We start from the raw sequence: 23914 nt of genomic DNA on the forward strand, positions 1-23914 counted from the left end.
TGGTATTCAAGGTCATTTGTAAATAGAATACAGATTGTTCAGACGCTCACATTTTTAAGCTTTACATAAATAAACTGTTTCAAAGTTGTCCCTTTGACTTCGACTGCTGTCCAGTAGATGCCAGTAATACATTAACAATGCACTGCGTTCTACACAGGAGAAGAAGCTCTTTTTATTGATGTGTCTGTGGACCAATCACAGAGCGAGACGCTATTTACGTCTTTGTATTTTTATGTCGCTTGAACTCCCTGGTCCAATCAGACGAAAAGAAATGAATGACGTTTTTAAAGTTCATGCGCTCCAGCCAATCGCATACCGCGAATTCTGAAGCGCGAAGAGTTCAAGGCAAGCGCAGTGGACGATGGCTAACGGAAAACCCTGAAGTGTGATAAACAACTTTTAAAAATGCTATTTTTACATATATTCCGTTACTTTTAATCGTATATATAATCAGTGGTTCATTTTAAACTGTTTCGGGTTGTTTTATCTCAACAGCGACAAGTATCATGACTCGTGTTGAGAACGATAACGTCCGTGTGCGTTCGCTGGCACCAGCTGCTTGTGAGATGTAGCTTGCTTAACGTTAGCGTTCAATGACATTTTAAATAAGGTGACGTCACTCTGTGGGGCAGTTTTTTATTTTTAGAAGTATAAAGTTGTGACTTTTCGTCGCTGGAGACTGTATTATTGTGCATGGGAGCTCTTTAAACACAGTTATGGCCTCTCAGAATGTCGTTTTTGCTATCGACGTGGATTATCGACCCGAAGGGACCCAAAACACGACTAATGCCTATCAAGACCACCTCAAACAATGGATACTAAGAGTCCTGCTCAGTTTGGGACACAGATATGGTCTGGAAAAAGTTCGATGGGGGTATAAATTCTTCAATTCGAGGACTGTGAAAAGCGCAACACTTATAACCAGGGGATCTGATTTCAAGGAGCTTCAGGAGAAGGTGTTCAGTGACTTTGAAGAAGAACTCCATGTCAAGTTCACGACTGAAGGAAAATCTCCTAGAAGTCAGGAAAAGTCTCATAAACTGAAACCCAGCCCGGCTTGTTGTGTTCAAAATGCATTGAAAGAGATTCTTCTGGACTTCCAGTGGGACAGACCTGATTTAACATCACCCACCAAAGTGACGCTGAGACCAAGAAGGTCGAGTAGAAGTGGCAGAAACATCCCCTTGCAGGACTGTGACATGCTAAGTGTTGACAAAAATGTCCTTTTTGTCGTGTCTGAATGTCCACGGTCCAAAGCAGAGCTGGAAGACTACTTGTCCATGCGTAGAGAAGACAGTAGACATCATAAAGACATAAATGAGCAGATGCTGCCCAAAGGTCTCATAGATATGCTTGTGCAACGAAACGTTGTGCTTCACTGGGCTGATTCAGGTGTTTTCAAGGTAAATTGAGCTCGTGTAAATTTTATTTTAAAAATTCTATCTTTTACTTACACTTTAATTTAGGGCTGCACGATATTGGAAAACAATCTTCAGTGTATTCCTATATGAATACAAATTCACCAGATGACTTAATAGAACTCTATTGGGAAAGAATACAAGATGGTTTAAAAGGGAGTGAATATGCATAAAATTAAGTTAAAAAAGAAAAGCACAGATAAATAATAGAGCAATGATACAAAATAAATAGCCAGTGCTTTATGGTTTTCTGTGAGTCAACAGTCTTCAAGTACAAAAAGTGAATAATTTAAAACAACACTGTTTTATCTTCTGTGGTTAAATATATACAATTAGTCTTTAAATTACAAGCATTATGATTGTTTTGTGCCCATATGTTTAAATTTGCTTGAGGCCTGGAAAAGTTTTGGAAAAACAGAAAAGCTCACAAAGTTTTGGAAAAGTCATGGAAACCAAATATCTGTATTCTTGAATATCGGTTAGTTGTCTTGCCTTCTATTCTGTCCATGGCCAATCACATACTCTCACATTATTAGTGCGGTGTAAGCATTATCTAAATCAATATATAAATTGAAACTAAATAGATTGCTTTATGTTTTACAATATGCTGCAATAAATTTAAACATGTGTTGTTTTTCTATACCACTCATATGTAGACTTTGCATGAAACTTTAGGTCATGAAAATGTACTTGAAAGTCTTGGAAAAATCATGGAAAAGTCATGAAATTTTAGTAGTAAAAATGTGAACCCTGGCTATTTTTAGAACAGGCCCGCGGGCACCATCTTGGTGACCCCTGCTTTAGAGTTTCCACATTTTTCTGAACTCTAGTGTGGTTAACTTTAATCCAGACTTGATATTGCAGATCCTGCAATGTGACTATTGTGGATGTGCAAACTGCAGTATTGATACTGAAATAATATGTGGTGTAGCCCTACTTTACATGTTTTAGGGTTTTTTGTACGCAAAATAATCATTTAGCAAAACGTTAAAAACCGATAGCCATTGACTTTCATAGTTTTTCATAGGATGTCAATGAATATGAATTTCCAGTGTGTTCAACAGAAAAAAAGTGTTTGGATTCGCTTAAGGGTCATTTAGGTCTTCATTTATGGGTGAACTATCCCCTTTATGCTCCAATTTTTTAAATGACTGTTCATTTTCTCTTTTTTTTTTTTTCCAAACCAGGCTGATCATGTGGCGAAGGACTACACTGGCATAGAGACTCTGATGGAACGTCTTGGGCTGGTTGGTGGACAGGTGGTGCCAATGTTGTCTCCTTGTTTGCCACTGATGGACCAGCATCCTAAAATGAACTCTTTACTGGCTTTGGGAGTGGATGCATTTCCAATAGATTCCACAAATAGCTATCTTCACTTGTCTAAAAGAATTCAGCAACAATTGTTTCCTCCACTGGGAGCATCTTTTTCCTGGATTGCAGGTAAACGTATAAAATTGGTATAGTATTTTAAAAATAGTTTTTTTGTAGGGATGCTCTGATTGATCAGCCGGAGATTGGTATCGGCTGATAATCACTTTTAATGATCGTATCAGTAATTGCTGAGCTGAGGTCCGTTCTTCGTACGAGGATTACTTAGTTAGCTTGATTTGGGTATTAACGACACGATCCAGGATTGTTTCGTTCTTCAAAACTAATCAAAGAGTTGTTGTCATAGCAACAGTTCTGGTAGCTCAAACCTGGTCTGGAGCAGGCTCATTTCATATAAACAAGATTAGATCGGCCCAGTTCAAGCAAAGAAAATATTAAAAGTATGTACTAAATTCTGATATTTTCTTACAGAAGTAGTTATATACACTTGGAAAAATAGTAAATATCTATATATATATATATATATATTCATATATATATATGTAGGACATTGAAGGTGTTTTTTAACCTTACATACATATCATCTTGTTGTTTGGGACTTTAAAAAGTGAAATATAACCGTTCTCAGCCCATAATATGAGCTCTTTAATAAAGCTTATGCAATCTGCACCCCTGAAATGAAAGTTCAAAGACTGTCACCTGGTGGTGCAAAGAAAAAACTTATTGATATTAACTTTTTAGATCACTTTAGTACATTTTGTATGATAATAGACATGCACAATATGTGACTTTTTTTAAGAGCAATAATACATTTATGCAGTCATAAACATGTTTTGACAGCTAATATGACGATGATTTGATGCTTTAAAAGTTGCAGACACCTTTACCAATATCAAAATGCTTTTGTAAACATCCAGTTATTCTTTACACCGACTACAAAACCGGCTACAATAATACTATTTTGGCTACTATAATAAAGAAAATCCGCTCTAGATGTAAAACTACATAAATTGCTCTAGACACATGAAAGGGCCAAGCATGCAGCCCACAACAAGGTGTAAAGTTATTGCGTGTCATATTTAACAAACCGTTTACTACAAATTTTATGTAATTTAGCTCATATATGGATAATTTAATATTAATCAGATGATGTCATTACGCTGCTGTGCCTTCAGCCAATCGTTGCATAGCTGATCATGATTTCGTGGATCGATAGATCTGTCCTTCACAATATATGCAGCGATCTCGGATCAGTTCATCCAGACATTTTAATCTGATTCACGACCTTGTTTGAAGAACCAAATTAGCCAGAGATCAGTCATCAAGATTTAAAGATCCAGGATCTGCCAAATCATCTTAGATTATTTAAGCGAACTACGAAGAACAGACCCCAGGTCGATCTCATGAACCGATCACAAATGTTGTTTAAGCACTTACAAGCAGAGAAAGATGCACATGCACACCCGACTTATACATACAGCAGCTACAACACATGAGGAGTTAAATTATGTGTGGGGGCATGACCAATCACTGCTCTCATGTCACAGCAGCTAATAGATGTGCTGTAAGCTCTGTTAATACAGTTTACTGATGCGACTTGTGCGAGTGATGCTTTCTTTGTTGCAACCATTGTATTTCCAGTATTTTGAGCTGCTGTGATGCAAGCAGAGCGACCTCTGCTATACAGGAGGGGCTAGATCTAGTGTCTCATCCAACCGTATGACCTCTGCCAGAAGCTCTGCAAGTCTCATACATATTTATACAGGCTCTGTGACACCCGCAAATTAGTTAAAGTAAACTTAAAAACTTATATTTTTAACATGAACATTTAATAATATAACTTCTTGTAATTTCCTTATTGCAATAAACAGTAGTTTATAGAACTATTTATTTTATTAAGAAGAAATGGATTTGTAAGTGTGCATTTTAAGTTCTTGTGCATCAAATATGTGCCCTAAATTTTGTTTTGGACATGTTGAATTCTTCTTTCATTATTTGCAATGTTTTCAAATTGCATTGTTAGTAAATATCTTAAGTATTATACTTAGAGGGAAAATGTGGTTTATGTATTATAAAGCTTAAAGCATCAGAATCGGTACTCTGTATTGGCCGGTCACCATAACAAGGTATTAATACTCGGTATTGGCCAAATCCTGATCGGAGCATCCTTAATTTTTTGTATTTTTAATATATGTAATTAATGTGTAATAAGTATTCAAAAATATTACCATATTCATTGTGTGTTTACAGTTTTAAAAAAACAGTAAAAAAAGGGATAGTTTATCCAAAAATGAAAATGTAGTCATCCTCAGGATGTATCAAATCTTTATGAATTTTTTTTCCTGATAAACCTAAACTACGATATTTAGAAAGATGTTGAAAACTGGTAGCCATGCTTAGTTTGAAAAAACAAATGCTATCAAAGTCGATGTTTATCAGTTTCAAATATTTTTCCGTTCATTGTTACTTCTTTTGTGTTTAACCAAGGAAATAAACATAAACAATTAGAGGGTTAGAAAATTATGCCAGAATTTTCATTTTTAAGTGAAGTAAACCGTTTAATTTAGCATGCATACATTATTGATCAAAAGGGATTGTGTAAGCTTCTTTATTGTTTACAAAACTTTACAAAGTCCTCCCCCAAATCTTGATGATATATATTTTGATCTTTATGTCAGAGACAAAAAACATTAAAGCAGTAACATTTTTTGTTAGATTGTTGTATTTAATTTTTAGCAAGAGGTGTTTGTAAATTTTTTACCTAGATTTAGAATACAAATCTTTTAAAGGACTCTACACATCACATTTGTTGTTGTTTTAAACCTTTATGCTATGCTTCTATTTTTATAAACCACTAAGCTTTGCCTGTTTGGTAGCAAGAAGGTTTAAGTAGTTTCATAGATTCTATTATATATTTTCAATAATTACCAGTCAGAATAAATATGTTTAATATTTTTCAAAACTATTGATGTTCTGCAGAATAATCACAACACATTTTTGAATCATTGATATACTATAATATGCTGTCTATGAATATAAAATCACTTTTCACTAATCAGGGAGGTTATATGGTCTTTGAACCACAACTAACTTTAAAAAAACGTTTGCTTGTTTTTTTACTAACATTTTCCACATTGTCTTTGATTTCTAATTTCTAAATCTTTTTGTGGCAGATGGCACCAAGCGTTCCTGTAACGTGACATTGGAGCCAGTTTCATACAGGCAGAGATTTTTGCGTGCTCCTGTGGATGTGCTTCTTAAAGGTGTCCTGCAGAGTTTGGACATTTTGTCCCTTTCACATTCAGCCATTGAGACCTGGATACTGCAGTGTCCAGATGCGGAACTGGGTCAGGAGGCTTTTCAGCATTTAAAGCAGTTGTCCACTGGAGGACATGCTATGGTAAAATCACATCTAATATGCTGTTTTATATGATGGTTCCAGCTAGGGGGAGTCTTGGGTACTTTACCATCCGATTTCAAAATGATTCTTAACCTGCATTTTTCCTCTTTCTTCTGCTGTACATTTTCATCTTTACATTTTAATCAGAGTTTCTATGCTTTTGTTTAATGATTGGAATCTCTGTAATGCCATTAAAAAAATATTTTATTGAAATTATTTTGGATAACATAGCTTTGAGTGTAAAATACAAAGAACAATTAGAGGAGCAAAGTCATATTGCCAAAAAAGAGAGTATTACACATTTTTTCTTGTTTGTTTCATTTATGTTGCATATATATAAATGCGCAAAGTAGGGCTGCACAATATGGAAAAAAACTGACATTGCGATATACTTTCACCAGATGGCTGAAAGTGTCTCTTTTTGGAAATAATTCATAATTTTAGACTGATTGGGATGATTTGGTAGTTTAGTGCATTTGCATGAAATAAAATAAACTAAATCTCACTAGCATTAACAAATACAGTGAAGCAAAGATGCAAATGAAATGCAGAGTTTTCTGAAAGTCTCGCAGGCGAAATAACAATAAACCAATGTAAAATATTACTATATAGTCTACATCAGATGAATACAATGAATCTTTCTTAAAGTTAAAGCATTATAATTGTTTGCCTGAATGTTTTAAACTGGGTTAAAAGGCTCAGAGACCTTGAAAACAAATGCAAATGATAAACGTGTTGGTTAATTTTTTGTAAAATTTTTCAGCGAATCCACAAATCATGTATGTTTTCAACGGTGGAAAATCCCAACTCGACATTGCAGATCCTGCAATGTGACTATTGCGGATGGGCAGATTGTGATATCGATGCTAAAAGGATATATTGTGCAACCCCAATGCACAGTCAAAATTATTAACCCTTATGTGGAATTGTAATTCGGCAGCCAATGTATGTGCGCCTATCAAAACTTTTTGTTTTGTTTAAACCTCATGCCCACATAAGCCCACATCATTGCAATCTAAGTGGAATATAGAATCAATTCTGAACTTTTATAAATCAATTCAGAATTGTTTGAGAAAGTTTAATTGCATCAATTTGTTTTTCTCATCAACCCCTAGTTTCAGCTCTGAAGCATAATTATCACATGCAGATATTTAATCTACCTAAATAATAATAACTTGTAATGGTGTAGCATTTGCTACAAAACTTTACCACACAGAGACCGTTATTTTAGGCCTTTAGTCCATGTCTATTTCTAGTATTTTGTTTGAATCTGTAATGCTAGATTCACACCGAATGCAAATGTAAGTATTTATGAAAGTAATTTACATAAAAAGTCAATGCAATAGTGGCAAATTTCTGCCAAATGGTTTGAATGACAAACTGTGAGGGGCTTTGTGGAATTTGCTTCAGCAATAGCCCCTTTCACACAGTGATACCGGTAAATATCTGGAAAATGTCCGGAACGACTTTACCGGTAAATTCAAAAAAAGCACTGTTCACACAGGCGAGGACGTTGCGGAAATTTTCCGGAAAAGAGCATTCACACATCCATTCCAAAATACTGGTAAATTCTGACATCATAAACCACAAATGAGCTTTAAACGGCTGCGCTTGTATTTTTAAACATTTGACTAAATTACAAACTCTGTGGATGATCAATATTGTGAACAACTTTCGCAGGATCACTTTCGCATGTTGAGATGTTCATAATATGTGCGTGTGCTGGCGCTCACAGGCTGTTTCACAGGCACACGCAAAGCTTGAAGGTAAACAAACAACGGCTTATCATAAGCATCTCATCGATGATTATTTACACAGTTGGCATTAAAAAGAACATATAAACGTGATCTGACTAACTTCTAGCAGCTAAATGTGTCTGGAAAAATATTCAAAGGCTTTTATTCTCACAAACCGCGCGGACGTAAATGTGTCTGACTGTTGTGATTGGCTAAAGCAGACGTCTCACGTCAGCACGTTCTAGACATGCACGCGCTTATTATGGCAATCTTCCTTCTGCATTCACACAGCGCAGCATTCCGGCAAATTGCCGGTAATGTTACAACTTCTCTTTCCGGAAAATAGCCAGAACAAATTTACCGGTATTTTCAAAAAGGACCTGTTCACACATACAACCTTTCGGAAAGGTCTGTATGTGTGAAAGGGGCTTATGTCTTCTGTCTAAAATCCAAATTTAAACTCAAATCAAGTTTAACTGAACTCATGTGAGGCTGAAAACATCCCATGAGCAAGTGATGCGATGTGCAAATTCAATTTGCATTTGGTGTGAACACAGCATAATTGTTTATGTGCAAAGCTAAATGCGAGGCAGATTTATGATACAGACAGGTTGTATTATCATAAAGCAAATCTTACAAAATTCTGTCTTTTCTACCGTACACAGCTTGCAGAAGTAAGTGAAGGAGATGTGGTGTGTTCAGCGGTGCTATCGGTGCTGTCATCCTGCACAGCTCAGATCACTGTCCTTCAGCCTCTGCTTGCTCAGGAAGGCCAGCTTTTGCCCGCAGACCTTGTTTCCTTGGACACCACAGACATTTCCGGTGACTTACCTGATGTAGTCAGCAGTGTTCTCAGTGTCATGTATGACATCATGGAGGAGGATGACTGCTCAGGTGATTTCATCTGAATTCATTCTTTTTGTACTGTGCCAAAATATATTTGGACACGTATCTTTACAATGTTCTTGTGGTTTCTAGATCACGAAAAGATGCCTTTGGTTCCTGACTGGGCCAATCAGGAGCTCAAACAGCAGTCTTCTTCAAGGAGTAATGGAATGGTGGAGGGATGGTTTCCACTCTCTGACCAATCAGGAATTAGCTGCCACTTAATGGAATCAATGAGGTTTGGAATCTTTCAGTCAGATGTTTCAAACCTTTTTTGCTTTCAAAGGGTTTGGCCACACCAGTTTGTGTCAGAACTGCATAACATAAGTACTCAAAGATTTGTTTTACACCCACAGGCTCCTGCATGCGGCTCCTGAGGAAAAGGAGAAGGGAGAGGAGTACTCGGATACTCAGCAGGAGATCACCAGCAGTCTCTCAGAGTTCTATCAGAGCAGCACAGCTGGGTCCAGTGGTAGTCTCAGGTCCAAAAAACGTAAGGACAATTGGATGTTATTGATGCACTGAAAACATTTTTGCGTTGTTGCGCATTTCAGTAATGTGCGCATCTTTTAAAAACAATAATTTCAAATGTGTTTGTTTACAATGATTTCATTGCAATCTGCCTTTTTTTAGGGGGTACACAATGCACGCCAGTAAGACAGAAGATGAAGACCATGAGTCGTTCTCTACAGATGCTGAATTTTGCCCGCTTGAATGTGAAAGCTCAGAAGACTCAGGGGGACAGTGGCTCTGCTGGATCTGGTAAAGGGACTGAAAAGGGAGGGAAAAAATCATCTGGGGATCGAACCAAGCCTGGCCTCTTGCGTGAGTATAGGGTCATTTTTTCGAGGGGGGAAAATAAATTCACAAATTAGGAACATTTTGTAGATGGTGATTGTGCTATGACAATGAATCTACTTTGCTTTCACCTAGAGTTAGGGATTGAATTGTAATAGTAAAACTATACTGTTCTTGCATCACTGTGTTTGTAATGAAAAAGCCTCCATGGGTCAGTTTTTGTTGCTCATTTAAATGATCTAAGATGATCCTGGATCTTTTGATCTTTATAGCTGACCTCTGGCTAATTTGGTTTTTCAAACAAGTTTGTGAATCATCTTAAAATGTCTGGATGAAGAACAGATCGATCAATCAGAAATCATGATCAGCAATGCAATGATTGGTCTACGGCACAGCAGTGTTACGACACCATCTGATTAATAATCAATCCATGTTTTGCAAAATTGCTTAAAACGGCTTAAAGTATTCCGGCACCATGCCTGATCTCCGGTGTGCGGCCGTGAGGGAAAAAAATTTTTTTTTTTAGAGCCTGTGCATGCGGTTTAATTAGAGAAGCTCAAAATAACCGCTAACCAAAAGGGTGCATTTGTAACCGATTAATAGTATCAGTTAAGCGATTAAAAAATGTACTTTATATATGCATAAAGTTTGGCTGCATAAGGGGCATCCGTTCAATGGTTTACTAACGGCCGCAACTGTTTTAGGGCAGCTTACATAAGACACACAAAAGAGCACCGCGCTTCTTTTTTATTATGTTGCCAAGGACTACATTTATGAATATAACGTTTAGACATGATACAGCAAGTTCAAGTTGAGCCATGAGCGTCATTGGAAAACCTGTATTACATCGCCCATCTGGGAACATTTTGGATTCATGGCGAACGAGAAAGGTGATCCAATAATTTGGATGAAGCTTTTTGTAGGGCTTGTTTAAAAAAAAACAAAAAAAAAAACGTTAAATGGACAAACAAGTCAAGTTTCCAGAGCCATCTGGAGCCATCCATATGCGGAGCCAACTTAGGTCATGTCATCTTCAGAATGCAAACGCCCAGCTAGTCAGCCAGGTATGGCAGGCCTTTTAAAAATGACCAAATACAAAAGAGAAAGTGATAAGTCATGCTTACAACCCAGAAAAATAGAATAAATAAGTCGATCCATCACTTCAGACACTGAGGAAAAAGCTGATGCTTATTAAATATTAAAATATTTTTTAAATATTAGCATATCTTGCATGCAAACCCAATGTAGGACACTTTCAAAAGTCTATTGGGAACCTGTAAAACAATAGAGTTAATGATTACATTTTTGAAATGTATGTGCTCTCAAACAGACTTCAGCAGTGAGGAAGAGCTACTTTCCCACCTGGGACTCACTTACCAGAAAGCTGTGGAAAATAGAACTATGTCTGTTCCCTCTCAAGTCCAGGATTTGCTTTCAGTTGTGAAATCATTCCTCAAAAGTAACACGGAAGTAAGTGATTTTCTGACTCCCCTTCACATCGAGATCACAGCTGTTTACCTGCAAACACTCTGTACTTTATTCATGTATATAAGCTTTGTTCCCCAAAGATTGTTGTCAAATCTGCTTATTTGCTGTTATTTTGAGTATAAAATGTTGTTAACTATTTTTATTTAAATAAATGGTTTAATTGAATGGCATTAATGAAGCCTTTCCAGAGATTTATGCTGATGTTTATTTTAATATGGCAATAAAAAATAACAAGCAATTAAGGTTAATAATAATTAATAAAAGACATTCAAGCAGGCTAATCACTTCCATGCAAAAAAGAAGACTTTCTTGTTGAGTGTTCTTTTAATCTTGATTTAACTTTTTTTTTTGCAGGCCTCATTACTGAATTTAGTGCAGAAGCATGTTCTGAAATCCTGCCAGTCTATTCGTCAGCATTACGGAAATTCTTCAGATGATGAAAGCAAAATCAGAGAGTACGTATTAAATGCAATGAATGTCTAAATAAATGAACTAACAGTGAACTTTGAAAATGTATGAAACATGGCGACAAAACCTTTATCTTTGCGCAGATGCCAGCTGCAAGCAGTTCTCAGACTTGAGTTGTGCAAACAAACAGAACAAGAAGATGAAGAGGTTGTGGAGCAAAGAGTGGAAGACGTAAGGCGACAGCTAACCTTAATGTCATATCAAAATATACCAATGAATTAAAGGGATTATTGCCCTTATTCTGTATAAAATAAAATCTTAACCATTTTCTTTTGATCGTTTAAGGTGGCTGACATGCTACGGAATATCTCTCGGAGTAAAGATGCTGTTTACTTATCCAGATTCATGCAAGAAGAAGTTCTGCCGTTGTACGTTATCAGTGATTTAGAAATATTCATTCAAAATCGGATTGTCTTTAAAGTATGATTCATAAAATCCATGATTTGATACCTTTCAGGTACATGAACAGCATTCCTAAGGTCCTGGCAGATGTGTACCACAGTTTAGGAACTCAGTTGCCTGAGGCACTTGTTGCTGTACTGCCTTCTGACTTCTTTAGTGATGAGTCTTTGGCTAAGGACAGTGTTTCTGTGAGTCTCTCATCTTTCTCTGCCACACAAAGCAACATATCCAGTGTTGGCGATCATTTGGAGGAACTCCGCAATCGCTCTGCTAAGAAGAGAAGGTGATTGTCATGCAAAACAACACTTATATGAAGTCCTTTTTACATTAGTAAGGATCTGAGCGGTTCATGTGAAAACAAAAACATGACCACAGAATCCTGAAACAACCAACCCGACAATTTTGTGAACCGTCAAACCATTAATAAGTATATATACTTCAAATATACTTCCAATACTTCATTAAATAAATTTCTTTCTCTTATTTTCGTAGACAGAGCATGATCACACGCCATAAAAGCATGACTGAGGCTCCTCAGGCACTGCGACAGATAGAAATGCCAAGAAAGTCCACACGTCTGGTTAGACATTTTCTTTTTGCTTTGATATTATTGATTTTCTGGCTTCAGGAGTTCAAAATACTAACATAACCTTTGTTGGGATATATAGGCGAAGCCAAAACTCTGTGTTCCAATAGAGAAAACTGCTGTGGAACAGCCACCACTACCTAAGCAACCAGTTCAAGGTAACTAATTTATCCCATTTTAAGATGCTCAGGAATTTATTGAGTTCTGTTAAATGTTTAATTTTTTAATTTTAATTTTATTTTTTTTACATTCACAGAGGTAACTAAGGTAAGGAGAAATCTCTTCAACCAAGTGACTGTATCACCCTCAAAGAAATCCAAAATGCCACGTAGCCAGTCTGTCTCAGCAGTAGAGGGAATCAAGAAACGCAAGCGTTCAGATGTGGACAATGATGGTAATTTAAAATTTAGTTTTTAAAGTTTAATTTTTTTTTTTTTTTAGAGAGAGAGAGAGAGAGAATGATTGGAAAATAAATCCCCTCCACAGTGCATGTACTTAAATCTTAAAATCTTTGAATTTCAGATCGGCACACTTTATTGACAAAGAAAGTATCTGAGACTCCCCTGCATAAGCAGGTTTCAAGTCGCTTACTGCACAGGCAAAGGACTGGCAGGTGAGGCCTATGACCTACATTCATTGTTATAATTGTTATATTTTAATATCTATTTTGCATTTATTTAATTATTTTTTCACAACTCTTTAGATTTAGAACTGTTTATAGCAGAGTATGTGAGGAGTTATGACCATATACCTGAGATAAAAAGAAGGAAAAATAAATGTCTAAGTAAATTAAAATAAGAATAAAGAATTTATAATAGGACTAATGGTGGCATTTATATGTCAGATAATCCAGAAAAGTAAACCATAACCAGAACGATATTAATTGGATAATAAGTACATATCAGTATTTAAAGAGATCTGATTAAATCAGCAGAAGTCTATAAGGTCCAACCAAAATTGTCGTTCTCTAAATGAAAACTGGTCTCTATGCATTTTGGTTGTGGTATATTACAAAATGGTGTGTTCAGCATGTAGGATATCCATATGTATTGTATTAACTTTTTTATGCGAGACATCCTGTTTGAAATTTTATTTCCTGTGTTTCTCCTGCCCTCTTTCTGACAGAAAGTCCGGAGAGTCTGATGTGTGCATTATTGAGGAATCTCCTATCAAACCAGCTGCTGGTAAGTGCCTTAAGATGTTAATATTGAAAAATCACTTATAGAACTGCACTAATAAATCATTTGTTCTCAGACTTGCGGAGAAGCCCAAGAATTAAAAGCCTTACCAGGAGACATTCAAGTGTGTTTTATTCAAGCTCTCAACCTCGTTCTCGAAATCTAGACCGTGTCGTCTCCTCCTCGCAACTCTCCCACTCTGAGGGTAAAGGTGAGCAGGAAACAGTGTTTCAGTGGCACAGGGAAAATCATGATTTACATCATGTTGCAATGTGGTATATTGTGGCATGGTTAAAGTTGCATTGTCTTCATTTCGCAGGTAAATTCAGTGTTAGTTCTGTTAGGTCACCAGTTCGGCTTCTATTTGGAGCCACCCAGTCCCCTGGTCGTCTGCGTCACACTACAGTGTCCTCTTTAGAAGATCAAGCCAGTAAAGGGTTGCCACTTAGGTGTTCATCTTTTGAGGTAATTTCTAATTTGGTTTACAGTTAGTTCAGATAACCTGAAATACAGTTGGTGTTTGTGATCCTTTTGTATTAAAAAGGTCCATTTATTTTTCAGAATCAAAATAAAACTCCACAGAAGTTAAGGTCTGATGCACGGGCATCTGCAGTTGGCTGCAGAACCCCTCAGTCCCCAAGAACTCCAAACCGGACAGTTGGAGATAATGGTATGGCTCTCCGAGGAAGCCCCTTTCAGTCCCCTGCTGCAAAGAGTATAGTGGTAGAGACACCCATGAAAAGCCCACTGAAGGGGATACTCAAGACTCCGATTAAAAAAAGCCTCTTGGATTGTGTTTCTCCAAATGGTGCTTGGCTGAGGAGCCCAGGTTGTAAAACACCAAAGAAGTGTGTGACATGGTCTCCATCGCCACGGAAACCTGTGCCAGAAAACCAGGTCAATGTGCCAGATTCTCCGGTGTTTGCAAAAAGACACTCACCAAGGCTGGTTACACCTGGCAAGAATAGCAGCCCAGAGGAAAAAATTGTTTTTAAAACGCCTGACAAGGTGCCCCAAAGGAAATCTAAGACATCTCCTGAAATTATTCTCAGGAGACTTGAAATTCCTGTAAATATTGACCCTGAAACATGTAAGTCTATTACGAGATCAGGAAAGATAAGAACACTGAGCTTACCTTACAAAACAAGTAAAGGGTCAGATGAGTTTTTACCTCAGTCTGAATCCGGGTCCTTTCCTTTTTGCAATTCTCCATTGAAACCAAATATACAAAAAACAATACAAAGCCCCATCCCAACACACAGAATGTGCACTCGCTCTGGTAACACACCCGTGAAAGAGTCTTGTTCACCCTCTAGCAACTCTCAGGGCATAGCAGGTACTAGCCCTTCACCTCGTAAAAGTCTGTCTTCGGCTGTAGCAAAATCAAGTCCATCACCATCCTTTGGTCCATCTAGATCGGGTGTCGGCAATCAAAATAATTCATCCATCAGTAATGTGGAAAAGCATACAGATGATGATAAAATAATTGTGCAAAACAAGGCCAACGATGAAAAAGCAGAAGAGGCATCATCTTCTGACTCCCAGCAGTTTGATTGCTCTGAATTCAGCATTACAACAGATGATGAAAGCATTGACATATCAGAGGCCGCAGTGGTGAAGACCCAGCTTGTTGGAGGCATCAAGATGAATATTGCATTCTCAAGGAAACCCTCTAAATCAGACGTTTTTGAATTTGAGGGCAAACAAACTACCTCGACTGGTACACCATTAACTCGAAGTTACGGCTTCCGTCAAACTCCAGACCGCCGCCAGCGGGAAGCAGAAGCACGCCTAGGATATTCTTCAGGAAAACCGAAGATCTCCACCCCAAGAACAAGGAGAACTCCTGCATGTGGAAAGCAGTCTTCTCCTCAACCACTTACCTACGAAGTAGAGATGGAAATGCAGGCCTCAGGCCTCCCTAAACTAAAGTTAAGACGGACTGATTCTTTTAATGCAGGTGATTTACCTAGTAGTGCAACCAAGGGCATGACCTCGCATCTTGTGCACCGTAACAAGACAAATATGAAGGCGCCACAAATTGACAGCCCTCTTGCACAGTGTTCTAGACATCCTGGCTGCATTTCTCCATCCCTCTGCAGTCGAGCAACCCCTGCCAAAGGTACACCTGGGAAAGGTGTGCAGACATACATATGCCAGTCCATCACTCCCACACACCATCCCACAAGCAGCCAATCCCCACTAGCATCTCCTCTGACTCCATCCCCTCAAAGCAGAGGATGGCCAACGCCAGAAAACCTAAATAGCTGGCCCCGCAAGAAAAGAGCTCGGATCGAGACTTGCGGTAACAAAGAGCAGGTCATCAAAGGTGTTCCTCTGCTAGAAAAGACTGGAGTTATTGAGGACCCAGAGCTTGAAGGTATTTTCCGAATTCAAGGGGTGGAAGAACTCAAGGAGTCGCTGAGCACCCCTGTTAGTCAAAGAAAACTGGGTTTGAGATCCAGCCAGGTGATGGACCATCAGGGGTCTCCTGAAGGAATGGACTGGACTGAAACTATGGCACAAATGTGTGATGCTAAAGACTCTACAAAGACTGAACAGTTTGCATGGATGGGCAGAAAAGGTATAGTAAAACTTTGGTGCAGTACATAGCATCTTTCTTTTTAATGTTATATTTATATTTAATGTTTATTTGTTTATTTTATTTAATTTTTTTACAAATGCTATGACTCGGATGTTTTGCAGTGGACACTCCGAAAGTAAAGAAACAAGTGTCTGCCAGTGGAATCTTCGCTCTCACTCAGTCACCACTCTTATACAAAAAATCAGCTGTAATCAAGGAAGCAACACAATTTAGTGGTAAGAAAGTGGTGTATGTTAAATAGTGTTTTACCTAAATTGATTGTAATTACTCACTCTGATATGGTTCCAAACCACCAAGACTTTTTTTTTTTTTTACATCTTCTGAACAGAACATAAGGTATTTTAGATTAAATCCGAGAGCTCTCTGGTCCTCCATAGACAGCAGTGATCCCACCTCATTCAAAGTCCAGAAAGATACTAAATAATTGTCAAAACAGTGCATGAGTCTTCATTGAAAAACTTTAAAGCAACAAAAACACTTTAGTTTCTTCTTCTCATTGTCAGTTAGAGGTGCAACAATTAACCGGTTTCACTATTAACCGCGCTTTAATTAGTCACGGTTAATTAATCGTGAAGGTTTCTCAACACTGCGTTTCTCAACAAAACGGCTACAGCTAAACTTTGTCATATGTGCGCTAGTTTAAACGTCTGAGCTTGTAAACTGAGGCTAATACCCACGCACACTGGATTAACTATGGCCATTAACTAATAAGGACTGTTCACATGTTGTGTCTTTTGTGCTCAAAAGTTTATTTCTTTTCGTGTACGCATATTGGGAGTGACGTGCACACGGTGCGCACATGGAAATGACTGTTCAGCTTTATAAAATGATGCTTAGAATTGACCCTTCACTAAGCTACACCCAAAAACCATCACACACCAATCGTGGCTTGGCAACCGTAGAAACACACGGGAGCTCTGTCAAGTTTGTCAAGAGCGAGGCAAACAAGCCACAGTATTGTGCACATGAATTGTGCAAATCTGATACCTGGTATCCTACATTTTTGGACTGGGTGGTGGATTTGTTTTTCCCTTTACAAAACCTAAAACCCTAGGGGGAAAATGCCAGCATTAATCAACCTGTGTGAGGGGCTGTGAAAGCAGCACAATTCAGTCATATTTCCATCTGTTTCAAGCCATGAGTATTTGGATTACATATCAACAGAACAAAATGGAGATATGATCACAAACTGAGCACTTGCAATCAATATACTTCACCTACAGCTGTTTTTTTTTCCAGTAATTTATAACCCTCATGTCCATTTCAGAGCGACAATTCACCAATGTTTTTGTTGGTCTTTTGGAGATTTAGTCATTGGTGACGATGTTATGGTAGAATAATATTTGCTTTTATATTTGGTGTTGGATTAATATTTGCTGGTAGGGAAAATCTATTTGTTCACTTCTGCTATTTATACTTTGATTTTCATTTCAACTTATTTATTGTTTCCACTTCAAATTAGAAAAGAAACAGTATAAATGGCACACAAACATTCATTCATTTTCTTCTCGGCTTAGTCCCTTTATTAATCCAGGTCGCCACAGCGGAATGAACCGCCAACTTATTCAGCGTGTTTTTACGCAGTGGATGCCCTTCCATCTGCAACCTGTAATATTTGGTACAAATCCATCAATTTCCCCTTTTTGGCTGCTCTTGCTATGATTGATGTAGAAGCACTGTCCATGCGTGTTTCCTTGTCGGTTAGTGCCGCTATATTTCATTGCACAACAATTAATCTATCAGGCTTTTTGGCTAAAAATAGTGAAATCACGGTTTAGTTTGTTATTAGATTATTTTTACATTTCACCTCTTCTGCTGTGCATGAGCTAAGCTGTTGAATGGTCAGCATATGAGGCGGCTAGGCTAAGCTAGCTTCAATTTTGATTAAGTTATTTTCTAATCGGTCGCCTATTATGTGGTGAATATACACCTGTAATGCATAATGCATTCTTTTTTTTTTTTTTGTCTGGTTTTCTTGGATATCTCACTTGTTCGCCAAAAATGACTAATTATATCGCTGGCAATGTCTGACACTGGCGCATATTGACATTGTAATAGATGTGCCAGACACGAAAGCTTGACAGGCGTAACAACAGTAAGCAGGGCGGAGCTTAGTGAAGGGTCAGTTATCACAATATGATGCTCAGATTTACATTTAACAAAAACTGTTTATTTATTTATTCATTGTTCTCTCATTTATTTTCAGTGTAAAATTGTTTGTTTATGTGGTAAAAACCTTTACACTTATTTTTAAGTCCAAAGAGAAATGGACAATAGTTTGTTTTTTTTACTATTATTTTTTGTGCTGTATTATTTAGTTACTGAGCAGCAAAAAACAACACTTTCAAGTGTTTTGAAAATAAATGAACGCACAATCACGATAAACCGTTATTATTTCTTAGACTATAATCGTACAACCAAATCAACCCAAATTTATAATCGATGCATCCCTAGTGGGTCTGGGTGCATCCCTAGGGTGTGCGCTCATGAGTGCTGTGCACTGATGTATACTTCGGATGTTCACATGCGACATTCTCGTTTTGAAAAGAAGCACAGGAGCATCGGATCTAATATGTACGCAGTGCAACATTACTCTGGTTAACGCACCACCTACTGACAGAAGAAGAAACTGTTTAATAAGGTTATTTTTGTTTTATGTGCACACAAAAGTATTGTAAATACAGTAGGTTTGAACCGCTGAAGGAAAACAGTCTGTTTTGAGTGTTTTCTGGCATCACTTTTGAACAAGTTGGCACCTTTGCTGTGTATAGAGTAGGGCTGCACAATATTGGAAAAATCTAGCATTGTGATATTATTCTTTTATTTTGCGATATGAATACAATTTCACCAGATAACTTAATATCTCTATTTAGAAAGATTTATTCTGTTAGATGGATTGGTAAGATTCTGCAGTGAGAGTACATCCCAGTAAAATCTAATGAACCATCTGTAAACTTTTCAGGGTTCCCTGACACATTTTCAATGTAGTATGTGCTATTTGCAGTGCATTTCTGTATTTGCATGTGTTGCGAATATTTTCATACATGACGATCTATTAATACAATCAAGAAAAAGATGCAATTGAAAGAAAGTGTTTCTCGAGTCTGACAGTATTCAAGTACTGCAACCGAATGATAAAAATAAAACCAATTCAATAAACTTATTCATAGTTAAGGGCACAAAAATGGTACTTTTAGTAACTTCTTATTATTAGCGCTGTGCAATTAATCGAATCAATTAATTGGCTTCTAACAATTATGAAAAACCATTAATCGAGATAAACGATTATTCCATCATTTGCCGCCCCCTTTCCAGTTGTACACATTTGTTACTCTTTAAAGCGCGAAAGATCGCATTCTTATGTATGTATGTGTGTGTGTGCGCGGCGCGCAGACACAGTCAGAAGCATGCGGTCAGCATTTGGTCTCATTCGCACACTGTGACGAGCAGAGCGCACACATCTAAAGTGATCTTAATGTGAGCGCTTTAATGGTCGAATAGGTGTCAAAACGCGGTGTTTAGTGATTATTCATATTAACCTTCATTTGTGTAATAAACAAACGAGTTAAGAATGAAAAGACACGTTCCTGTCCCGCCTGTTTTTATCATTAATCAAACAACAAAAGGAGAAAATCTCTCACTGCTCTTGACTGAAGGACTTTTGCAGCTAAAGTGTTTTACTTACAGTGATTTTGCTTAAAGCACTTTTTTTTTCCCCATATTTTTATTCTATTGTATTTTTCTCTTTCCTTTGCAGGGAGGAAAATAACTGTATATATGCAATTGAAGTCAGAATCATTAGCTCTCCTGAATATTAGCAACCCTTTTCCCCCAATTTCTGTTTACATTTTTTTCAATACATTTCTAAACATAATAGTTTTAAACACTTCTAATAACTGATTTCTTTTATCTTTGCTATGATGACAGCACATAATATTTTACTGGATATTTTTTAAAATACAAGCATTCAAATTTAGAGTGCAATTCAAAGGCGTAATTAGGGTAATAACAGTAGTTTCTTCTGCAGACATCAAAAAATATTTTGCCTAAAGGGGCTAATAATATTGACCTTAAAAGAGGTTTCAAACATTTAAACCTGCTTTTATTCTAGCCAAAAAAAAAAAACAACTGAGCCTTTCTCCAGAAGAAAACATATTAGAGGAAATACTGTGAAAAATTTCTTGCTGTTAAACATAATTTGGGAAATATTTATTTAAAAAGAAATTCTCAGGAGCGCTAATAATTTTAACTTCTTCAGCTGATAATCGTTTTGAATAATCGTGATTACAATTATGAAAAAAATAATCAAGATTATGATTTTTCCCAAAATCGAGCAGCCCTACCTCTTCTACCTGAATGTTTCTAAAATCTTTATACAATCACAGGTATCAAAGGCATGTACAAGCGATAGATTATGATACAAACTCAACATTGCGTATCCTGCGATGTGACTATTGTGAATGATCACATTGCCATATGGATGCTGATTCAATTGTGCAGCCCTTCTATGGAGGATCAGAGAGCTCTCAGGTTTCATCTGCTTAATTTGTGTTGAGGAGACAAATCTCGGGAATGTAACAATTAATGTGTACTTTTTCATTTTTGGTTGAACTTTTAAAAAGATCATCTGCTTTGTGCTTGTTTTTTGGAAATGTGGAAATCTGACCTTTTATTTGCATCAAATTAGTTTTGTAACATTTTTTTTTTTCTCCAAACAGGATCCAAGTCTGAGCTGGAAATCTCTCCTCTTTGCCAGCCGAGAAGGCGAAGGACGCCTAGCAGGACATACAGCCGAAAGAAACTTTTGGACTAGGTCTGTCTTTAAAAGTACTTTTGGTTTCCCTTTTGGAAAATCCTATTTTTAAACGACAGTTTTATCTTCTGTTTGTTTTAGCTCATCTTTATTCTTATTTGCTTGTATAATAATGCATCAACCATCCTTGTATATTTTGTATTTAGTGTATTATAGAGGTCTGCAGCGGTTAATTACAGTTTAACAGAAGATTGAACTGGTCTGACCTCAACATTAATTGTGAAAATAAGGTGGAGACTTTTCCTTTTTTCAGTTTTATGAAGTTGAGCTTTAATTGCTTTCGTTTGTTCAGTTTGTTTGCGTTTTATTTGTGCTGATTTTTTTTAAATGTGGCATGGATTTTACCGTTCGGCAGCTCACAGCATCTATCATAATGTGAAATAAATGTAAATGTTAAACAGATCATTTTAATAAAGACGTTGTTCTTATGCCTACATTATTGTTGATGGCGCACTAATGGAGTGGCAGCAGTGTGTGCTCTTCTGCACTAGCTCAACTGCAGGTTTCCATGATCTTTTATCAGGTGTTCTCTGCCATGAACAAGGCATTTTTCCCAACAAACCTGCTGTTCACTGCGTAGTTTAGTATAGTTCATTCTCCTTAAATGGTGTGTGTGGTAATGGTGATATGTGAAAATTCTGAGCTTCAGATCACTCTGACCACGTCTACATTCATTGAGTGGTTGGCTGATGACAGCAGTTGAACAGGTGTACCTTATAAAGTGACCTTTTGCTGCATTCACAAATAAACTCTGAAGGATTAGGGCATAGACATGTTCTGTTAAATAAATGTCTGTGCTTGTGTCTCACTCTGAACCCCTGTGTAGAGTGCTCCATCTGGTGGTTTACAAGAGCACCATGTTGATCTCCATCCAGCTGCAGACCCGCAGACGTTTCAGGCACACACGATCTAGGCAAACCATATGCTTACGACGGATATTAATGTTATTAACGTCTTCTCGGACATCGTCATCAATATAATTGTATGTTGTTAATAAATATTGGACAAAATAAAACAAGTGTATACTAGGGTTGTCACGATACTGAAAATCGGCTTCAGTGTCCTTGTATCTGTGGTTACACTCGGTGGTGAGTTTGGTGGCCTTCACGGCCAATCACAGTCATTTCTAATGAGCACATGAACACAATGGCAAATCAACATTGTTTATAAACGCACTCAAAAGTGCTCAAATGGAAAAATTTTAAATTTCAGTATCGACTGGTACCGATTTCCAGTATCGTGACAACCCTAGTGTATACTTTCTCACAAATATTGTGATCAAGAGGAGCGAATGGGGAGCGTTGTTCCCGATGCCATCAATATAAGAGACTGAACAGTTTTCTATCAGCCATCATAGATGATCAGCCATTATTATCTTACAGAGTGAATATAGCAGATACTCGTTTGCTGGCCTTGCTGAACCATCTAAATTGGACAGGTTTAATAGTCAATAATACATCTTGATATGTCATACAAATCTTTTTACATGTAATAAATCTATGACATATTAATATTCTGCTCAAGTAATTTTAATTTCCCACATTAAATACTATAGTAATTTAAAGTAAGCAATATATTGTTTTTAAACCATAAAGTATTGGTAATTTGTTGTAATTAAAGTTGCAACAAAATAAGCATTACAAATTAGCTGTTAATAATAATAATAATAATAATATATATATATATATATATATATATATATATATATATATAAAATCATTTTAATGACACATTATTGTTTGCTTTTTATTTTTTACAACAAAGTGATATTAACCAAGTATGATAATATTAAGATCCTGAATTAGTTTATTACACTTAATCCTACAATTAGAGGATCTATTATGTCTTTTTGTGTGTGTGTGAATGTGGACACTTGAATTAAGTCATAAGTATTTTACCAATTATTTTAACTTGCATAATTTAGTTCAGAAACAGCGGAGATGTTAAAATGATCGTTATGATATGATAATGATATAATGACTGATATGGGGAAACCATATTTGTGAAATTCAATAGGTGGCGATAATTCTCCTAAGAAGTTAGTTAGTTACCATATATGATTAGCCTAGTTCGTGTGTGCCTGAAGTGTTTGTGTGGTTCTGCGGGTCTGCAGCTGTATATATCTCGCTTTAAGAGCAATACCATGAGTTAAACTGGACTGACGCGGTTTCAATTTACTTGAACTTTTATGTTAAGCTGCTGACACAATCCACATTGTAAAAGTTTCATTAAAGGTTCAGGACACCCTGGATAACTTTTTTTTATATATTAACAGATTTGTGTGTGTTGAGCATCAGTTAAGACAATGTTAGCACCTGTCAGCTTTAATTGTGGGGAAAACTGGATAATTTTGAACCTTTGTCAGCTAATTTCAGCTTCTGGTTTTAAAATGATTTTTGGGACGGGATCAAAATCGGCGACGTAGCGCAGTACTGCAAGTGCAATGATGACGTGTCGGTTTCTCATTATTATACATAGCGGAGTTTTCTTATCCTATGAGAAGAGCCGGCTGCTTAATTATTCATGAGACCTGCCAGAGTCAAGCCCGAGCTGTGAGACACGTCACGAACCCACGGGCACACAGTATTTAGCCGTTCATGAAGGCTCCTATGCGTTTGTTTCCATGATCCACGCGGTTTGTTGCATGTTTTCCCCCGTGATCTTGTCAGGGCCGATCATACAGCAAAGCTGTGTGTGTGCTGCTAGCATTTTTGTCGGGAGAGCAGCACGCGAATTAGAGAATGGCGGATGCTGCCTTTTATCAGGCGTTCATTCACATTGACACATCACTGTGCTGCTGTGTTTGCC

At 37.1% G+C, this 23914-nt stretch overlaps 1 protein-coding gene across 1 annotated transcript; it reads left to right on the top strand.

Annotated features, from left to right (window-relative positions):
* Nucleotides 1-716: 716 nt before the first annotated feature.
* Nucleotides 717-21535, top strand: ticrr (TopBP1-interacting, checkpoint, and replication regulator; the record flags this gene model as incomplete). The annotated part of the gene is given in 22 exon segments (NM_001003887.1): nt 717-1403; nt 2606-2858; nt 5921-6147; nt 8549-8777; nt 8862-9006; nt 9125-9261; nt 9402-9593; nt 10897-11036; nt 11409-11509; nt 11606-11693; nt 11808-11890; nt 11980-12207; nt 12417-12504; nt 12593-12668; nt 12767-12904; nt 13033-13123; nt 13636-13694; nt 13765-13899; nt 14008-14153; nt 14250-16272; nt 16395-16508; nt 21012-21535. Coding segments are annotated over 22 exon segments (5475 nt in total).
* Nucleotides 21536-23914: the final 2379 nt, after the last annotated feature.

This window comes from Danio rerio, chromosome 25 (assembly GCF_052040795.2).
Source record: "Danio rerio strain M-AB ecotype USA chromosome 25, GRCz13ab, whole genome shotgun sequence".
In the NCBI taxonomy this organism is placed as follows: Eukaryota; Metazoa; Chordata; class Actinopteri; order Cypriniformes; family Danionidae; genus Danio; species Danio rerio.